Here is a 22,080-nt window from a genome sequence, read left to right on the forward strand (position 1 = left end):
CGTATCCTTTAAAATAATAATTTTTATTTTATTTTAATTTAATTTTTAAAATTTTGGATTACAGCACGTTGCAACTTAGGTCACGACAACTGGATTACATTATCTACCAGTTATTTAGTTTTCTATTCACAGTCCACTTCTTATCTCTCTCAACAAATAGGATAATTTTAACATAAAGATGTGAGGATTTGTTTTAAAATGAACCTCAAGTCAAAATGCATGATGGAACCAAACTCCACATATTAGTTTTGGCCTCAGGGATCAAAATGTATAAGTTTTTCAATTTCTTCATTTTCCTTTCGTCATCTTTATACCATATTTGGATTTTGATTCTATGAATTCCAATATCAACATGTTTGAAGCTTTTGGGTAAAGGTCTTTGATCCTTAGACAACATAGTTACTAATTCTAAATAATGCTCTGGCAAGGAAGATTGATGTTGAGTGGAAACATAACACAAATGTACAAGAAAATGCTAATAAAAGTTAACTATCAGAGGGGGAATTTTAGTTTGCAAATTGCGAGTTTATTGGACTGTACGAGTTTACACAAACTCTAACAACTTTGTTGTGAACGAGGGTGTGAGAACGAGGGTGTGAAATGATGTTGATTCCACTTTAATGTTTCATAAATAGAGGAGTATACGCTTATCATACGTCCATTATAAGTGGGCCAAACCGAGCTGGTTCGTTTAATAAAAGGATTGATATTTACCCCTCCAAGCCCAATCCTCTAAAGCCAACAAGTTATTAACTTACTCAGATCTTAGATTTGGTTACAAAGTAAAAGCATGGTAAGATTTTTATTTTTATTTTTTTTGTACTTTTTTGGCACAATACAAAAATCCGGTTTTAACAGCACTCAGCAGCATTGAGACACAACAATAACCCAATAACATTGGCAAGACTATGATACACATACACATTGTAGAATATTGATCTGTTCATATCAATCCAGTATATAACTTTAGATGATATGAGATGAAGCATCTGGCTTTGGTTATCCATGGTGAAAAGGAACAAAGATGAGCACAAAAAAACTTCAATATATAGGGTATGCCATCCTTCATACAGAAAATTTGTGTCAACTAAGTTTCTATTGTAAATCTTACCTTGTAACGTTTCTTACTATTTTCCTGTCCCGAGGGATTGGATTTTTTCAGACATGATTTTAGCGGTGGTCCTATTGGTTTGCTTGCTGATGGGGACTTCAGAGCAAAACGTTTGAATCCTCTTCTTTTGTGCTCAAAAGGGTCAAGCCAAAACCGGACATTAGCCTCACCAAACCAGACCTTCTTTTTGACATATAGATATGCAGCAACTGTATCAACATCTTGGAAAAATGCCACTTTAGCTGAGCCAGTGTACCAAAAGACTCTTGTTTTTGAAGAATCTATTGAGCCAAATACACTAAACTTCTTTATTAGCTGTCCCTTTGATGGAAGGTTGAAATTCTTGGGGAACTTCATGTACAAAGATGTAGAAGACAAAGGGACATGTGTTTTTGATTGCTGTCCAACTTTTGAATTGAATATTGAACAAGAAGAAGCAACACGTTGGTAGCAATCCTTACCCTCCACCAAACAATCCACAGGAGATAATTTTACGCTTTCTGACTTTTTTGACTTAAGAGCTGTTGTATCACCATTGCAGCTTATTTGCAGCCTCTTCTGGTAAATAGAAGAATTAGATCTTAATACACCCTTAACTTTTGCAGCACTAGCATCAATCTCACAGTTATAAGAATGGAAGCCAAGGACTAAGTTAGACAATGATTCACAGGTAAAAGACTCCTGTAAAGTCAAATTTTGACTTCTTTTCAAATCCATTTTCTGAACCTCATCAGTGAAATTCATGTTAGTTTCACAAAAGAATGTGCCGGCCTGATTATCTTTCTGGCTACTTTCTTCAGGTTCAAGCATCTTGATGTGTGAGATCCTAGGTCTGGTAGTGGTATATTTTGAGATATATGCATTCCCTTCAGTTTCTTGAACTCTGCAAATTTGAGGAAAAACATCACATGAAGCAGGTTCATCTAGTCGCCTTCTTTTCCTGGTGAGGTATATAGTGGTTTCTATATCAGACAATCTGCAGCAAAACTCTAGCGCATTGTCTTTTCTTTTATTGATAAAGTTTCTCAAATGAGTCTTAAAATTGGAAGGAACATAGAAATGATTTTCACTCATCGTAGAACAGTTTCCAAACCAGATATCAACCATGCCCGGGTCTGATATATTCTTAAATCTCAGAAGGCTATGCCTTTCAGATTTTAGGCTTTCTCCCACCATGTAAAATGGATCTAAAGCAGGAGAGTGTATAACAAGTTCATTCTTGCCATTGTTAGTTGGAATCTCTGGAACAATCAGAAGTTTATTCTTAAACAAGTGTTCAGAATCTCCTTCAGGAACAGAATCTGTCGACTTCATTCCCTTTATAGCAACAGTAGCCATGTTTTTCTCCCCCAATTTGGAGATGATCTGATATTCTTCCTTGGGTTCCAAAGCAACAGAGTCAAGAGTAACTGGGTGCATCTCCTGAACCATAGATGAACATGGACGCAGCTTCACATTATTACCTATCATAAACATGGATAAAAATTATATAATAACAAGGTATAATTAATGGAGTAGGATATTGTAACAACCAATTAATGTTACTACCAATCAATTTCACCGTTAAATCGATTATGTTGATCCAACGGTTATATATATTTTCATCTTTGTATGGTTATGATTCCTCATATTTATTGTGAAAGCATTAAATATGAGAAATCATAACCATACATACAAAGGTGAAAATAAATATAAAGTATTAAATATGAAGAATCATAACTATACAAATATGGAAATAAATATAACCGTTGGATTAACATAATCGATCTAACGGTGGAATTGATTGGTAGTAACATTGATAGTAACACTAATTGGTTGTTACAATATCCTTCTCCATAATTAATATCTAAAGTTCAGTAAATAGCATACTTCAGTCCAAAAAAAGATTGGTATAGGGGTAACACCATCGCTGGAACATGCAAAATAGTCATTTCCATAGAAGTTTCTAAATTCAAGATACTATCATCGTATGGGGAGGACTAACAGCTTCGTTATGTCAAGAAAATGGTAAACCTTAACTCACCAAAGCCATAAATTAGAATGCTTTTAATTTCAAAGTACGGATGGTCATCGCAACAACAATTAGAAGAACAGCTTAAGTGATCATAGATTTACAACCAGAAATTGCATCTTTGCCTTTTGATGATATTACCCAGATCAGATATGGTCTATACACTCTAGAGATGAACTACTATAAGAAGAATTAGAAGCACACCTGACTCATGCATTCAAGCTTAGGCCAAATTTTAAAACCAAGAAAACTGAAGAATGCCTTTGCAATTTACAATCTAAATTAGCCAACAATCACTGTCTTTTTCCAGCAATCTCTCAAATCAAAGTGCCTGGTAATCCTCAAAAGGCTCAAACCACATTAACTACACTGTTAAGAAATTCATATATTACAAACTGTCCATAAACTCGAATACTATATCAAACTCACACTCCCCCAATAAAATTATCAATTCTCTGACCCTCCAAAAATAACAACCAGAAAAATTAATTAAAAAAAAATACCTCGTACCACTTGGGTGTGAAAAAATCCAAAAGAAACAAACTAAATAGTGAACCAAACTAAAACACACCAAAAATCCACATTTTTTGAATCAGTTGAAGAACCAGATCACTCTATGTAAAACCGGTTCAAGAACCAAACTGTGAATCGCAGGTCCTCTAATGGTGTTTCTCACAAAACATTTTAAACACACAAGGAGTTCTCTGAATATACCTCTTTGTATATCTTTTAACATTCAAGCCTTACATTCAAATGATTTACATGGTACTATTTAAAAGCAATAGCAAATAACTAGAAATACTAATGACTAACTTAGGAAATCTAAACACATTAATTGACCACTAACAAATTCCTAAGGGACACACCTCTTCACCACAAAACCTTTCATTTTCTATTTTCTTTTATTCAAATAAAGTTTAAAACCCAACAAAACTCCTCCTTAAACTTTAATATCTCTACCATCCTTCATTCCCAATACGCAGTCCTCGCAAAATCTTCCTTCAGAATTAATCTTCGGTAGTCCCACTACCATGTCCTTCTTCATCATCTCGGTCAGACCACCATAATGAAGGTGTCCAAACCGTCTATGCCACAAGTCCATCTTATCTTCTACCCCGGCTTGCAGACAGCCGACCTCCATGCTCCTTAGACTCAGCTTGTACATTATGTTCTTTTCCATCTGAACTCGGGCTATCAGACGCCCTTGTTTATCTTTCAACAGTAGAACTCGGTCTGTCATTAGAATCGAGTAACCCTTCTCCATCAGCTGTCCAATGCTCAATATGTTACTTTTGAGCTCGGGCACGTAATACACGTCCCGGATTATACCAACTCGTCCATCCTTTTGCAAGAAACAGATCGTACCTCGGCCCTTTACTTTAATTTGGGACGCGTCTCCAAAAGAGACATGTCCGGCTTCCACCGTCTTCAACTCCTTCAACAAGTGTTTGTAACCACACATGTGATTACTGGCACCGGTATCCAAATACCACTCCGTCTCATTCTTTGAACTGGTTTCACCATGGGCTAGCATAAGAACTCCTCCATCTCCTTCTACAGCGAGGTTTGAAGCCTCGTCAACTCTTCTTTCATCTCGGCAATCCTTAGCGAAATGCCCAACTCGGCCACAGTTGTAACACTTGTCCGAGTTGCAATCTCTTGAGTAATGGCCATACTTGCCACACTTGTAACATTCCACATTTGTTTGATTTGACCACCGGCCTCTTCCACCTCGGCCACGTCCTCTTCCTCTCTGACTCGACTGAGCTCTTTCTTCATTTCTCACCTCATGACCTCGGCCACGACCACCACGGCCATTTCCACGTTCAGCTCGTCCACGACCTCTACCTCGGACATTTTGAGAATAGAGCGCCTTCTCATCTTTAATGGTTGCTTTTGTCTGGAGTGCTCGCTGGACTCCAGCGACTCCTCCTTTTTCTTCTTCTTGCGCTGCTCATGCGCCTCAAGGGAACTTGCTAGCTCTTCAACAGAAAGCGCAGCCAAGTCCTTCGACTCCTCAATTGCACATACCACATTTTCGAAGTCGTCGGTCAGCGACCTCAGAATCTTCTCAACAACTCTAGTCTCTGATATCTGCTCACCATTCTGCTTTAACTGATTCACCACGGCTTGAACTCGGGTGATGAACTCGGATACACCCTCTGAATCTTTCATCTTCATGCCTTCCAACTCGCCACGTAAAGTTTGAAGTCGGACCTGCTTTACTCGGTCAGCACCTTTATAGACATTTTCCAAGATGTCCCATGCTTCCTTAGACGTCGTTGCTCCTGCTATCTTCTCAAATCCGGACTCGTCTACAGCTCGGAAAAGCATGTATAAGGCCGACTTGTCCTTCGCACGCGTCTCTTTCAACGCCTTGGTTTGAGCTGCTGTAAATCCTGCAGTGGTTGCAGGTTCAGCAAAACCGTCATGAATAACATCCCAAGCATCCTGGGATCCGAGCAACACCTTCATCTGGATACTCCAATTCACGTAATTCACCTTTGTCAGGCGGGGCAACGACATACTGGAAGTGCTCACACTCTCCATAACTCAAGCTCTGATACCAATTTGTGAATCGCAGGTCCTCTAATGGTGTTTCTCACAAAACACTTTAAACACACAAGGAGTTCTCTGAATATACCTCTTTGTATATCTTTTAACATTCAAGCCTTACATTCAAATGATTTACATGGTACTATTTAAAAGCAATAGCAAATAACTAGAAATACTAATGACTAACTTAGGAAATCTAAACACATTAATTGACCACTAACAAATTCCTAAGGGACATACCTCTTCACCACAAAACCTTTCATTTTCTATTTTCTTTTATTCAAATAAAGTTTAAAACCCAACACAAACCACTTTATTTGAACCGGCTTGAAAACCAAAAAAGCCGAACCAATTTTCTTTTTCCCTTAATTACAAGCATTTTATTATTTTTTATTTCAATAATTTTGCCTTAAAATCGGTTCAATGAACACACCACTTTGTCCGAATCAGTTTGAGAATCAAAGGAACCAAATCAAATTTTTTTCCTTAACTATTAGTATTTTCATTATTTTTTAATTTTTGCCTTATAACCGGTTCCGAACCAAAACCGGTTGATAAAAAAACTAGTTTGGTTCGGCTAAAACCGGTTCGTTTTGATTTGGAATAGAAAAACCGCACCAACCATGCACAATCCCTAACCCCTAATTTCCATTAGTGTCCCTATTTGTTGTTTCAGTAAAATGCAGTAATCAAACATTTCAATCAAAATTCCCAGCCAAGAAAATAAAAACACCTCAATCAAAAAGAAGAAAAAACCTGTTTTTTGGGTTTCTCTGTACACTCTCCTCTGCTGAATAGAACAATAACTTCGAAAAGCATGAAGCTGAGCAACAACTCTAACAGCATCAACAAAACGAGGGGTCTCAACCCAAGGCGAAACAGCTGCATTCAAAACAAAACCCAAAACCCCATTCGGGTCAAAACAATAACCCGACCCACCAAACCCATTTTCAATCCTCTTCCTCTGTGTCTGCCCCATTTGACAGCGACACCGCAAACCCGAAATCACCCTCTGACCCAACAACCTGAGCGCAGAGTGAAGCGACGCGCGGAACGTGTCACATTTGTAATAGCTGTTGTTGTGACGGGACATTAGGGAAGGGAATGCTTCCTCGAAGGGGACAACCTCGGATTCCACGAAGTACGAGGGTGAGATGATGTCGTCGAAGAAGGAGACGAAGACGCCGAGGTTGTCGGAACGGAGAACGAGTGCGGGACACCATTGGTGAGGGAATTGAACCCTTGCAAACACTATGTCCCCTCTGTGGTGATGATGATGCATGCTCATAATAGTGTGAAGAAGAAAGTGGTGAACTCCAATTTCATTTCATGCAATAAAAAAGCTTTGTAAAATAATTCATATGGGTGTGTTCTGTGCTGTGAGAGATGAATAGTTACATAGAATGAAAGGGGGAATGGAACTTTGATTTTGTTGAACTTTTTTTTTTTTTTTTTTTTGGTTGTTTTTCATTTGTTTGTAACAAAATTTTGGCGCTCATTGCGATATTTATTTGGTTTTTCCCTCTGTTTCCTTTCGATTGATTTTTTGCATCTGGATTCTCTAATGTGAAAAATCACATTACCATATTATGTGGGAAATCATAATCATACAAAAGTAGAGAGAAAAATATTAAAATAAATAGTTACAAAATCATAACCGTTGATTTACCTTTATATGGTTGTGATCTTCTCACATGACCACGTCATATTTTTTTTTCAATCGAGAGGATCCATTTCCCATTTTTTTTAGCATAAAGAGCACCTTTGGCTGCTTATTTTCTTTGGTTCTCCTCACCTTTCAGCAAAGCAACAAATTGTTTGTCAAAAGGGTAATTATTTTAGTTAAAATTATTATTATTTATTTAATATTTAAATTAAAAAAATAGTTCACATTTTCACTATAATTTTTATTGTGTAATTAACTTTCTTTTTATAAAATACAGTAATTTTAATTAAAATAATATAATTCTATACCGTTTAAAAGGATAAATACTAACAATTTTTTTAGCAAAATATATTTTTATAATAAATAAGAGAAAAAGCTCATCTTCATATTTAAATTTTAGTTATCTTTTTATTATAAATTTATATTTATAATTTCATTCTCTATCTTAATAACAAAACATTTGATCTCGTCATTTTGTCCAAAATCATAATAATGTCACCAAAAAAGGATAGAGTCGTGTGTATTATTGTGATTTGATGCATCCAAATTTTTTTAAGTATATATATATATATGGGGAGAGATCATTTGAATATATATTTTTTATTCAACTTTCTTTTAATAAAAAATTTTATTCATTCTATGATCTATTTTTTTTATTTAAAATCTTTATTTTTTTAAAAAAAATATTTCTTATCATATTTGTGTTTGTCTAAATAATGGAGGTTTATCATATTTTTCATGATGATTTCAGAGCTTGCAAACAACTAATTTTTAGTTTAAGCTTTAAAATAACTTTTAAGCTAATAATTCATGTGATTAATGTTTCTTATATAGTAGGAGATAAAATTATTTCTTGCATACACATAATAGTGTGTGGTACCCATGTAGGCCCATATGAAGAGAAGAAAAATAAAAAGAAATTATGAGTCTCACATATTTTTATGTGTGTAGGAGATAAAATTTTATCTCCTACAACATGAGAAACACTAATCCCATAATTTATTAATTACCAAACAATTTTTAATTTTATTTTTAAGCTTATTTTTTAACTTTAGATTAAAAGTAAGTTTTAGTTTTTAAAAAAATGCTCCAAATAGAATTTGAAAAATTAAAAAAATAATAATAATAAAGCTAAATTTATATAGAAGTGTTTTTTTTTTTTTTTGTGAGATAAACTTATATTGAAGTTAAATGAATGAAAATAACAAAAGAAATTACAATAAAGAACATAAATGAACAGTAAAAAAATTAACGCGCCCAAGAGACCGGATTAGGGGCAAACATAAAAATATTATTTTTTAATTAATGTTGTCATGCTTTATTATATTAAATCTTATTTTCTATTTTATATACATATATGTATATTTATTGATATACCAATAATTTATCATCATCCAAAATTCACATCAACAATATTTTGTAAGAATTCAGAAATTGATAGAAATTCATACAACTATAACAAGAAAGCACAAATATTTATATGCTCGAAACCTCTCACAGTGACAAGTGCATATGTTCAATTGTTACATGTCATATCTAAGTTCTATCCACCTTTCTATACAATCGGATTGAGTACCTTATCCACTTCAAACCTTGTGAATTGGATGTCATATATTCAAATTTGATGGGAACATGGTTCCTCTTGATTTTCATAATGACATCAAATATCTTCTTACAATATATTTGATAATTATTTAATCCAAACCTCGTTTGTGCTCCACTCTAAACAAAACATTACATTAGTCTATCTATGTACACTTGACCCATGTTGTTATTGGTGAATTTTGAGTACCTTTTAAAATTTTCTTTATGTATAACTAAGACTCTCACTAACCACTAGTTGATTACCTTTGGGCTCTCACTAACCACTAGTTTCTTCTTCAAGCAACCTAACACTACGTTTTTTCCAAGCACGTAAATGGTACAAACTAGTTAAGTGCTTATTGCATATGGAATAGAGGAATTGATGTGTTTTATAGTCCTTTATATATACCACCAAACACATGGATCAACTAATAAAGATTATTCCAACTTAACCACTAATCTCAAGTTCGAGTCTTTGAAAATGCAGCTGTGATAAAACTTGATAGAGAGAATTTTGTCACCCAGTGTCCTAGGAAAAGAAGAGGTGAGTTAGCTTTGTGGAAATGTTCATCATTTTCCTCCCTTTATTGTTTCTAGTATGTTTGATAGGGTGAGTGGTTTTAGCTTTGTTAAGAGACAAAGTGATCTTTTTTTTTTTTTTTTTTTTTTTGGATACATTGAGGAATTGAACACAACCTATTACATAACTACCCACACCCCTCGTCACTAGGCTAACCTTAGTGGCTTGACAAGGTGATCTTTTAGTCCTTAATATGATTATATTTGTTGATAGAGCTTGACATTGACACAGTACCAAAATCTCCCTAATCTACACACCCAACTTGCCAAAACACAAGAATTAACCCTAATGATTACTGCACATAGTAAGATCTCTCTAATAAACATAAGTGGAACTTAGTTCACTCAATGGTGAGACATGACAACTTGGTTTCACAAATTGGCTTCTATAATCCCAAGAGTGAAAAATAAATAAAACCATTCTAGAATTCTAAGCAAGATTAATTACATAACAACAGATCCATGTAAAGAGGACAAAGTCAGAGATAAAAGTCAGGATGCATATCACTAGTTTTATACTTTCTAGTGCATTGTGGCCATTCCCAGCGCAAATTTTACAAAATTATACCACTTCACTGACTATTTAGATAAAGTTGGAGCCAAAAAAAGGGCCATACTCATATGATTTATTTATAGTCTAACACACCTAAAACTTGACCACAATATTTGGGAGCAAACATCTACTAAACTGGAACTTCTAAAACTGGATCTGGCACTTGATATATAATGTCATCATCCACCTGTTAAATCAAAATAAGATACACGGAAAGAACAATTAGCTTCCCTGGGCGAGATAATGAAAGCATTATCATTTGCTAACAAATATGTAAGTTTCATAGATAAAAATCAGAACAAGTGTAATTGCCAGCACACTTTGGAGTAAGACATGTCTAAAAATTTTGATTAGCCATATAAACCAAAATCGAAAGTTTAAGATAAAGACAGATGAGAAAACACTTCAATCAACACACAAATATACATGCACATGTCAACAAAGTAAAAAAACAATGATAATACTATTAATCAACATCTATTATGTATATATATAATATCATAATAATGAACCCCAACAGCATCTGAAGTGAATTCAAGGCATTATGAACTTAGATGCTTGGTTGATTTGTAGTTAATCAGGAAATGCCAACATATCATTATCCCAAGAGCAGCAGTATGAAAAATTGAATTAAAAATAGTGTAAAAAGTAACAAAATTACCTCGTCTGTATACAGTATACCCATTTAGCATAAAATCTTTTGGCTTCTCATGAGTTTGATGTGCTGTTAAAATGAGTCCTTATACACATTTCCAGAAAATGGGAGGAATAAAAATTGACAATGATACATGATGCATGAATTCATACACTACTAAATTTCATTTCCTAAAGTGTTTCTGTTCTACAGCTTAAGTGTGTGGGTAAAATGTGAAGCTACAGATATAACCTATATCCCATACATTTATCATAAAACTTATTATTATCAATTTTAAGATAACAAAACAAAGAAACGAAAAAGTAAATTTGAAAAGAAAATTGTTAGAGAGAGATGTTGGTTATTACAAAAATTGGATTTGAATCGATAAGGAGATTTGAAACATGAAAGAGATTTCCAAACCTTTTTAGCCATGAATGCTTTTGCCAGTACCATGTCAGTCTGTGAGCAGCAGTCACAAAATGTCAACCAAAAGATCCATGGCATTTTGATGATCCGCATAAGCATTTGTTTCTCCCTTTGGGTGCACTGCTACCCTCAGCATGATCAGATCGAGCAAATCCATAATCATAAGTTAACTCTGTCATCGGCGGAATGTGTCTGAGTGCAAAAAATGCAACATGGAGGAAGGATTGATTGTTTTCTTCATATAAGACAGGCTGCCAGAAAACATTTGGGGAGCAACTATGATTCATGAATCTAGCTACATTTCCAACATTCTTGGCACTTATAATTAGAGGATACGGTATAGCATAATCCTCACTAGTGTCATTTGTACTCACTTCTTCCAGCAACTTAGGCTCATAATTCCACTTGAATGGATCATAAATACAGGTTGTATCGAAAACATACTCATCATTATATCTTTCCTTCACATGATGACTTACCTTGTCTCTGTCAATAACTTCTCCTGCATACTCACAAATAAAAGTTCCAGCACGAATAGCATCCAGTGATCGAAGACCCCACCCTCTATCCTTTGTTTTGAATACTTCCATGTAGAGCTTTAAACCAGTTTGGGATACTCGATTTTTGCAGTTAGGAAAACACTGACATGTGGGGCCGCATTCATGAACCATTTGCTTCCGACTCACCAGAATGCCATTGCCAGTGTATGGGAAATCACCTTCATTTCTCCTAATGCAAGAGCAGTTCAAATCACCAGGTACACATGCTTTAGCACAGTTGCACCCATTGGAGGGTTGCGTTAAACTGAATGATTTTGGATGTCTAAGAGAATGGAAATAAGTGAAATAAGCAGGCGCCTTCACATTATCAACATCATTGACAAGTGATACAGGAATACTCTCAGCTCCTGCGGAAAGGTCCGCAAGAATAAGTCCAGTCCTTGAAGGGGAGCCAGACTTCCACTTCTGAACCGATTTCCAAACGGAAAAGGCACTAGGCTGTCCAGGCATTCTTACCAACTTATACTTAAATACATCACCGCCATTTTTTGCTCTTTCTACCCATGAATTTTGGATTTGATACAGACCATCATAGACATAGATTTTTGCATTCGGATTCACAGCATCTCTCATGCCGCGGATGACTCTTACTTCATTGTGCAGTCGTGAACTATTATCCAAAGCAAGATTACCCCTATGAAGCTTCTGATCCATCACGACCTTATCTTTCTTGTTGAAGCTAGAGTTCCCACCCTGACCAGTATAAATTATAACATCATTATCCTCCGCATCATCGTCATATTCTCCTGATGAAACTATGCTTATAGCCACCATAGTTTCCTCCTCAGACTCACCCCTGATATGCAAGGAGTCAATCCCACCCATGCTGGGAGCATGCAAACCCACAATACATAATTCTGTTCGGAAAAAGAAAATGTCCCCAATCTCAACCCCAGGAACAAATCCTATTCTCTTCCTCATGTTTGTCCGAATTCCTTTCGTCATCAAAATCTTGCAAGCTCTTAAATCTGCACGCTTGATTGAACCCGTGCTCAATTCCTTGGCATCTTCAAGTTGGCAGAGTCTTCTTCTAAGTGCATCAAATGTCATGAGTGTAATATCAACCACTTCACGGATACCATCTTCTCTTTGCGCGGGGCTAATATTAACTAAAGCACTTAAGTCAATATGTGACTCTTGACTTGTCTTATATTTCTTTATGGATGATTTGTAGCGGTTCAAACGCGATGCTGCATGTTTTTTGTTACCAGAAATATCATGATCATTGAACCCCTCCATTGTTGAACTTGTGTCTCCTGCCCCTAGGGGGCTCCTAAATGCCCTTATTGGAGCTGGTATAGCACCATCCCTTGCTGTCTGAGGTGCACCAAATGGGAAAAAAGGAGAATACCCAGAAGGATATTGGCCAGAAGGTGGAGGTTGAGGAGATATTGGGAAAACAGGAATCAAACACCTAAGAGGTTTAATATCCAGAATCCTAGACTTGTCAATGGAACCTGAAGGAGGAACTGAGTTTTGACCTAACCCTTCTTCCATTATCAGATCTCTTTTTAATCAAGCTCACGGAAAATCAACCTCCACCAGCTAGAAATTTCCTCCTTTTTTTGGTTATAAATCTCCCTCTTTTTTCCCTCAAACAAAAGCCACCCCACCCCAACCTTTTATTTCTCTTTCCCTTTAGCCCAAACCAGACAAACTAATCAAATTCACAACTTCATTTCAAACCCCAACTTGGAAAGTTTCATCATTTTCTGCAGAAAAACACAAAATAGTCATACAATAAGATGCTTTTCAGGAGAAATTTGTCGATGAGATGAAACCCAAAACAAAAATGAGATCAAGCAGGGATTTTTACTGAAAATAGATGGACCCCACAATTTGCTAAATTCTAACCAAGCTTGAAAATCACTACAAAGTACGAGAATCATAAAAGAAAAGAAAAAAGAAGGAGAAATTCAACATTAAAAGAAAAAAAAAAAATTGGGGTTACCTTGTGGGAGTGATTGATTGCTGAAGCTTGTGATGGATGAAGCTGCAAGTGAGGAAGAGCTTGAAAATTTAAGTGAGTTTATGGGAACAAAGTACCAAGCAGTGTTTTGTACGGTGTGCTGAGTGAAAGGGTAAATATTTATGTACTGTTTCTATGTTGTCCTGTAAAACACGTGCTTGTAATAAAAGGTGGTTTTTTTTTTTCCGGTAAATATAAAAGGTTGTTTTTAAAAGAGCGTGATACTGTAAGAATTTAATTTTTAATATGTTATTAAGAAAAAAAAATTATAGTTTTATTTAATAATATATTTTAAATTATTTAATGAATTTAAATTTCATTAAAAATTGTGATTAAAAATTGTAATGATATATCACTAATAAATGATATATCACTAAAGGATTTCAATTTTTTCATGTTGTTTGATAAAAATTTCTCATACGAACCTATATCTATTAAAAAAACAAAAGAATTACTCTATGAAAATTGAAGAGTCATTGGTATGAGAAAATAATTCTTATACGATTAGAGAAAATATTTTTCCATTATTAAATAATAAATAGTATCAAAATAATTTTTTTTAATTTTGAAAATAAACTCTTTTGCAAATCTAATTTACTGGGAACATACTTTTTTATATTAGGAGATTTAAAATTAATTTTGGATTTAATATTTTTTATGTTATAAGAGATAATTTTATCATTTATACATGAAAGTGTATAAGGCCTACCAACAAAGTCCGATACAGTTTGTAAATAGCTAGTTCCTTAAATATACTGATAGGGATTCAATCTCTGGCTATGTGTATGGAAAAAAAATTATTGAGAGAGATTTACCTACGTAATGTAATCTCCTGCTCGAATAAATTAGTCTTCGGCTGTTGGCTGGAGAATACCTTTAGAAACCAAGAAAAAAAATGTGTAAGGCTCATGTGAGGCCATGTAAAGAGGAGAGAACAAAATTGAGTCCTACATATTTTTATGTATTTGTGGATAATAAAATTATGTCCTAAGAAACATAACTCCTTTTAATTTTATTATAAATGGACGGAAAATTGTATAATTTAATTTACAGTCAAGTTTTGATAAATAAAATTTATTATTAATCCTAAATTATTGCAAAAGCACATACTAAAGCATTTAAAAAAAATATTATCATTCTAATGTGATTTTAAAACATTTTAAATATTGAATGGCGAGAAATAATTTTCTTATGTTGTAGGAAAATAGTTATTGTATGTTGTAGAAACAAGATTGCAAGTGGAATCCATAGATACGGAGAGAGAGAAAAAAAGAATAGAACCCACTTATTTTTATATGTATAAAAATTTTAATTATCTCATATAAAATAAGATAAATATAACGCTTTAATTGTGCAGGGGAGGTTTGGCAAGCGAATTCGCCATATGGTAACATGTTCCAAATTTTATTGTCTCTCATATTTTTATCTTTTAAATATTAATTAATATCATAATAATTATTATGATATGATTTTGTAAATTAATATTGAATTCAGTTAATCAAACGATAATTAATATTCTAAATCATTGTTAGGCATGATTTCCAGCATTCTTACTAATTTTAAAATATTAAATTTATTATCATTAATGACGTTTTGATTATTGATTTGTTTTTCATGTTACTTAGTAACAATTTGGATTCCTTTTGTAATCATGATACTATTTGAGAATAATTTTAGCATTCAAGCAATTATTTAGTACGATATTACACGCCTAAATTAAATAATATTAAATTTTTGAAATTTTTCGACAAAAAAAGAAAATAAAAAATCAATCATGTTATAAAATATAGGAAGAGATTTGAGGGAAATAGAGAAAGAAGAGAGAGTAGGAGGCAGAAATCTTATTATTCATCCATCATTAAAAAACATCGCATAAAGTGTCTCATTAAAAATCCTTTAGCTAGTTTAACAAAAAAAAAAAAAAAAACCTTTAGCCAAGAAAAATCCTTTGCAAAGAAAACCTTAGGAAAGGAAAATTATAATAATAAACCTTCAGTGATAGTCTTAATTAATTCGCTCCCCCTAATGAAAGTAACCTATTGAGAAAGTAGCGAGTAGGCTTAGTTTTTATAGCCTTCCATAGCATTGCAGTGCTTTCACAAACAAATGCATATCTAATTCATTATTATTAGACAAATAGTCAGCATCAAAACATTCCACCAATGTAAAATCTCCATATCATGTGTAAATACTTGAAGATAACTAAAATACGATTAACATCATTCCAATGTCTTAAATGGCCACATTATGTCTAGTTAGAACTTCTACTGCAAATGCAATATCAGGCCTGTTGCAATTTGCAGAGTATAATAGTGTTCTCATGACGTTTAAGATTAATGGCTTCAAGTCCTAATCTTTTCTCGTTAATTGGTCTAAATAGATCTATATTCACTTCTAGTGAATGAACCATCATTTGGTCACTTATATAATAACATTGGTGAAAATAAAATAATCATTTTAGAATATGCTCGATCTGCAGGCCGAGATAATAATATGTTTGAGACCATCATACAACGATTTTTGCAGCTCGATGCTGAACATACTACGAATTTTATTCTTTCCATACAAGGATTTTCATATAAATATCATCGTCAAGTGACCTTATAGTCATGACGTCTATTAAATGCATTTTAATATGCATCCTAGTTGCCATCCTGATCAAGTAATGGAACATAATAGAATTTATTATGGGAGAATAAACATCAAAATTGATGTAGGGTCTCTGCAAAAACCCTTGTTCCTTCTTAATTGCATCATTTCATTCATTCTTATATGAATGCTTCTGGCAATCTTGAATGATTTTGGATTCTGGATCCAGATTATCTCTTGAGATAACAAGAGCTACTGAGAAGGCAATGGTGTCGCCGATGACAAATAATATTATTATATTTTCTCCCTTATTAATATAGTTTTATTGCATACTTTTATGTCAATATGAACCAAATCTTTGTTGTTTCCCAAGACATTCAGATTTGGTTGTTCCGTATTCCCGGAATAGTTAAAAATTAGCAGCTGCATTTATTTCACCTAGTTTGCTTTCTTCAGGGCTAACCTCTTCAAGAGGCGCGATGAGTGTAATACCTTGTATGCATTCAGATATGTTATCATCAATTATGATATTAAGCACAGTTACAATCACAACAGTTCATTTACAGATATGAGGAAACTTTTTTTTAACACCGTTCACAATTATTCTCGCACTTTATAAAACACCCGCATTAAACATTTTACAAAAATGTGATTGTAACTCAAACTATTGCGGAATCATAAATACTATTGCTTAATATCATACGACGTCTATTTAAGGTTGCTAGGTGGTTCCCACAAACCAACAAAGCACAAATACACAATTTGACGTTTTACCAACTTGAGGTACACTCAGTCTTATCAAAACTGCAGATGGACCACATGTCCATAAATTCTCATCTTTTGATATGTTAAACTATAGTCCTCTAACTTTCCAACAAGGTATCACATCTTCCCCAAAATTTTACTCTAAGGCTGAGGGTATGCTTAAAGACTCCAAGGAAGATTTTTCATGAATTCAATTTAAACCTCATCAATCAAATAACCAATACACTCCCACACCCTCCATCAAACCAAAACACAATTTAAACTATCTTTCCCTAAAAATCTCAATATGGCCGAATGTGTACATAATGAGGGCCAAGGTAATTTTTTGACAATTCAAGTGCTTAAAACTCTTATTTAACTTCATCATTTATGATTCAAACCACCACCAATCCAATTACACCATCTATCAATAACTTCCTTCACAAGTCATCAATCTTTCTGAAAAGAAAAGATGGCTAAACAATCACACAAGAGGGGGGTGAATTGTGTGTTACATGAAATTCAAGAAACAATTCAAAAATCAACTTTTTAATATACAACTTCAACCAAAATAAAATTTGTTGATCATCAACCTTTTCCCAATACAAACAGAATTAAAACAATTCTTATAACATCAATTCAGAGGCAATATGTAGCAGATCAAATTTGAAAAGGAAAATAGAAGAATTTCAATGTTTATGCTCACCTTTTTCAAGAAATTATGCAAGAACGAATTAAAATAGAAAAGTAATGATTATAATCCTTAAAACAAATTCAATATGAAATATATCAAGAATCAAAATGAAATTCAATTGATAGAAATCAAAAGAGATAGGTTAAGGAAGAATCACATCGGGGTTTATCCTGGTTCTCTCTCTAAACCACTTGAGAGCTACATCCAGACTGAGGTTGATCGTTTTCACTATCATCAAGCTTCCAACAGGTGCTTGAAGAAACCTTTTTACAACTTGAATTTTACAAGTCTATGATCACACCTTGATCACACTTAACCTAAGCCTTTAGGATCACTCAAATTATCTTTCCAACAATTACAACAATTCACTCTTGCTAAACAGATGTAGAGTCACATCTCTATATTCGAACAAAAAAGAAAGAACAGAAAAAGATTGAGAGATGAGAGAGCAATTGAGATTTTTCTCAAGGATGTGCAAAAGCAAGCCAATATGGGTTCAATTATGAGATTTCTTTGATTCTGAGTTTTTCTGTGTTAATTCTTTTGTTTAGAACCCTAAAGATATGTATTTATAGGTATCCAATGAGTTATTAGTCGTTTCTAGCCGTTAGGCATAAAAAAATTTGAATTTCTTCAAGTTTAAGTCACTACTGACAGAAAGTATTCGATTACTTTTCGGGGAATATTCAAATACTTCTTCAAATCCAAAAAGTATTCGATTACTGTTCATCAAGTATTCGAATACTTTTCTACCCAAAAAAGTATTCGATTACTTTTATGCAGAAATCAGTTTTCATGCTGGTTTTTGAAGATTAATGCATCCTAATAATTTTCAGTGACTTCTAAATGATTCTAAGTGACTTCTAACATATGTATGATCATGTTTCACACTTGCATAACAACTCTTGATGTGTGTGAACATTGTATGCCTGATCAAAGTGAATATGTGTCACCTATATGAGTTTATTGTTTAATTTTGCACTTCCAAGTTAAAAACTCAATAAACTCAATCCTAATAAGTTCTAAGACTCTTAATGTACTATATAACTAGTAAGTTCTTGAGTCTTCATTGTCTTCTCTTCTTTTTCATAGTTTGAGTCTTCTAATACTCCTTTTAGCTTGAAAATCTTTGACTTGAGCTTTGACTTTGTATATTTGAGTCTTCTCTTCATGTTTGCACTTTGTTATAGACTTCTTGTGTCATTTAGAACTTGTTGTCATGCCTTTCATTGAGAGATTTCATGTTGAGCTATGTTGATACTTGTTGGTGCTTTGTTATCATCAAAACTTCATAAACATAGTCTTCTTGACCTATGGTTAAACAATCTCCCCTTTTTTGATGATGAAAAGCACTTAATTGAGAAATGGGGTTAGTAGCATGTGTAATCAAAATCAAACTTTTTTTACCAATATGCTTCCCCTTACTAAGATAGAAAACATCAGCAATACCCATAAAAAGTTAACATTTCTCTTTCTTTGTAAACAGTAAGAAAACATAAGAGTAATCAAAGTTTCTCATAATTGTAATATTAGACCTTGTGTAATATTGAAGCATGCTATATGATGAAAGGAAAATAGGCCTATTTTAGGTTATGAATATGTGTATGTTTAAAGAATGCATGCAATTGGATCAAAGTGATTGAAATGGTTTAAGTTTTAAAATGTAAGAAATGAAATGTAAAATAAGCAAATTGATATAAATTGTTGTGGGTTGTAAGTGCATCAAGGCGTTGCTGGTACTTGAGTGGCACCCTTGAATATTAGGTATCATTGATGATAGTTAACACACTTTTGATAAAGTGGGATAGGTTGAATAAACAAAGGAGATGCCGTCGAATTTTCTAGAAAGTGGCAGATTTTGAGTGAACTTTGGGAGAGTATATCTCCCTCCACAGAAGTCCAATAGGGACGTGCCATACACCATTTTGAATATTGAGATGTCAAATATGTTGTGTCAAAATTTGGTAGCCATTGGAGTTGTAAGCTGACCTGTAAAGTTATTTGAATACGGACTGTCCAGAATAGCCCTGCACTTGGGGCTGTCGGGTTACTGAAGTGGGAAATTTATTCCCGCCTCAATTCTTCGTCAAATTAGGCCCATGATATTTCAAATTGAACCTTGAGGTTTCTAGTTTACTTTATAAAAATATAAGAGAAATTGGTTGAGTAGTTTGTCCAGAATCGTTGAAAGAGTATAGGCTGTTTGGAGCCCTATTTGAGGTTGGCTGGCAGCTTTCCATGTCCAACTTCAAATGGTGATAACCGGAGCAAACGAGAACTTTATGGAGCGTATGATAGTTTGTTGGAAAGAGAATTAAATCTAGAATAATATAATAAAAGATGGGACGTTCGTAGCATGCGGATCTCTCGCAATATCCACATTACTGAACCATGTTTAGTTATGTAAAAATCGTAAAAGTGAGATTTATGCTAAGTGAGTTTATGGGAACCCCTTAGTGACTTGTGTAAGAACTCGCACCGTTAATTAAAGAAGTTAATTAATTAATTATGTGAAATTAGGAAATGATTCCATAATTGACCCTAATAATTATTATGAAGCTCTAATAATTATAGTAAGTGGGTAATAATGCTGAAAGTCGCTTTTCTGACGAAAAGTGCGGATACCGGTTCTGCTAGTCGGTATAAATGCGTACCGAAAAAGTATTCCGGAAAATTATAATAAGCGCATGATAATTACTAGAATAACATGTAGGACTTGTAAAACGAGTTTCAAGTTAAAATAATGACAACTGGTGCCAGAAACTGGTACTGGCTATGAAAAGCGCGTACCGGAAAGGTGCTCCGAAAAATATAAGAAAAATATGATAATTCTTGTAAAAATGAGTAGTTTCAGATTCCAAAGTTTGGGATTAAAATGATAAGCGTAGCTATTAACGCTAATACTGCGCGATTAACTTAAGCGCACCTATAAATACAAGGGGCACACACTTCTAGGTCAGAATTTGAAGCCTTCCTACGTGAGTTTCTGATTTCCCTTGGCTTCCACCTTCTTCTCCATTGCAAAGTTGGAGCTTTTCTTCATTTTTAAGCCAAAGACTCCACCTTTTCTTCTTGAAAGCCTTTCTCCATCATTGAGTGAGCTTGTGACAAGCTTTGGGGAAATGGGGAGAGTGTTCTTGTGAGCTCAAGGTGCTGTTTTTCTGAGTGTTGGGGGCTTCCTCCTTGGTTGTGGGAGTGTGAGTGCATTTCACCTCCATTGGAGCTTAAAGAACCAAGCTTTGGAGGGAAAGAACTTACCTTTGTGTGGTGATTTTCGTGCACCACTAAGGCAGAGGCTTGGGGCACTTCTTTGAGTATTAAAGGCTCTTCTTTTCTGAGTTCAAGGACCCCATAGGTATACCTTGAACATTTCCTTTGAATTTTTTTGAAAATAGCTTGTTTATGCCATGAAAAGAGGTAACTTTGATTAATCATGTTAAAGGTTGTTAATCCAAGGCTAATAAGTGTAAATGAATATCTGTTTTGAGGAAAAACCGGACTTGGGAACCTTGGGAGGCCATTGGAGCTCGGATTATGCAAAAAAATCTGCATTTTCGCATTTCTGCGCAGGTAGTAATCGATTACCTTTGAGTGGTAATCGATTACCATGAAGGGTAATTGATTACCCCTGTATGGTAATCAATTACCTAGTGCAAATGTGACAGCAACGACCTAGTTTAGTAAAATTGCGATATCTCAAGCTACAAAGCTCCATATTGAGTGACATTTGGACCTATGTAAAGCTAAAACATAGAGCTACAACTCTGTAAAATTTAGTAGCCATTGGATAAGTGGTTTGATCGCAGTGTCATTTTGAAGTCGCATTTTGGTTGCTGGAAATTCCGGTTACAACAGTCACTTTGCGTAAAGCATAACTGGAGTTATACAACTCCGATTGAGGCGTATAATATGTCGTTGTAAAGCTGGAGATGTCTAGTTTAACATATTAAAATCTTAGAATATTTCATAAAGAGATGAAAATGCAGTATTGAAAATGATTAAGCAATCAAGTATGGTTATTGATGATATTACTGTTATAAACAGACTGTGATTGTGCTGTTTGGTGACCTTGGGCCAGTGTGGACTCTTGGTTTGGACGGATAGCTTGAGAGGTAAGCTTTCGTGTCCTCGGTTTAGCCATGTTGTGGTTCCACCATGTCCCATGGGGGTATGGTTATATGCATGCTGTGTTACATGCTTTGAATATTTGAAATGCTGTTGAGCTTTATGTGTAATGGCTTTTAATATGCATGTGTTGTTTCATCTTGACGGTAAGCCTGAGTATGTGGCGTCATACGATATGATGATCCGGGGTGAATGCAAGTGGCGTCTTGCACTATGTGTGGGTATTTGGCGTATATAAATCCTGCATTTCTCTGGCCAGTAGAATAGTATTTGACA

At 34.3% G+C, this 22,080-nt stretch overlaps 2 protein-coding genes across 2 annotated transcripts; both read right to left on the bottom strand.

Annotated features, from left to right (window-relative positions):
* Nucleotides 1–1,087: 1,087 nt before the first annotated feature.
* Nucleotides 1,088–6,960, bottom strand: LOC133297887 (uncharacterized). The gene is made up of 5 exons (XM_061497116.1): nucleotides 6,435–6,960; nucleotides 5,767–5,794; nucleotides 5,036–5,649; nucleotides 4,083–4,970; nucleotides 1,088–2,574 (listed from the first exon to the last, which is right to left on the bottom strand). The coding sequence occupies exons 1-5, from the start codon at nucleotides 6,958–6,960 to the stop codon at nucleotides 1,088–1,090; spliced, it is 3,543 nt and encodes a 1,180-aa protein (XP_061353100.1).
* Nucleotides 6,961–9,937: 2,977 nt separating this feature from the next.
* On the bottom strand, nucleotides 9,938–13,727 carry LOC133297884 (histone-lysine N-methyltransferase, H3 lysine-9 specific SUVH1-like). The gene is made up of 3 exons (XM_061497113.1): nucleotides 13,635–13,727; nucleotides 11,118–13,395; nucleotides 9,938–10,247 (listed from the first exon to the last, which is right to left on the bottom strand). Exon 2 carries the CDS (start codon nucleotides 13,178–13,180, stop codon nucleotides 11,180–11,182), a length of 2,001 nt encoding a protein of 666 aa, XP_061353097.1. The 5' UTR covers nucleotides 13,181–13,395; nucleotides 13,635–13,727; the 3' UTR covers nucleotides 9,938–10,247; nucleotides 11,118–11,179.
* Nucleotides 13,728–22,080: the final 8,353 nt, after the last annotated feature.

Source organism: Gastrolobium bilobum, unplaced genomic scaffold (assembly GCF_033153095.1).
Source record: "Gastrolobium bilobum isolate Gb01-03AN ecotype WA unplaced genomic scaffold, APGP_CSIRO_Gbil_v1 utg19092, whole genome shotgun sequence".
In the NCBI taxonomy this organism is placed as follows: domain Eukaryota; kingdom Viridiplantae; phylum Streptophyta; class Magnoliopsida; order Fabales; family Fabaceae; genus Gastrolobium; species Gastrolobium bilobum.

What these genes read in the sequence shown, in the direction of transcription:
- LOC133297884 (XM_061497113.1), bottom strand. Translation starts at nt 13,180, where the DNA reads ATGGAAGAAGGGTTAGGTCAAAACTCAGTTCCTCCTTCAGGTTCCATT.
- LOC133297887 (XM_061497116.1), bottom strand. Translation starts at nt 6,960, where the DNA reads ATGCATCATCATCACCACAGAGGGGACATAGTGTTTGCAAGGGTTCAA. An exon ending in GGAGGAGTCGCTGGAGTCCA is followed by an intron (nt 4,971 to 5,035) that starts GCGAGCACTCCA and finishes AAAATGTCCGAG; the next exon opens with GTAGAGGTCGTGGACGAGCT. An exon ending in CGTATTGGGAATGAAGGATG is followed by an intron (nt 2,575 to 4,082) that starts GTAGAGATATTA and finishes TGTTTATGATAG; the next exon opens with GTAATAATGTGAAGCTGCGT.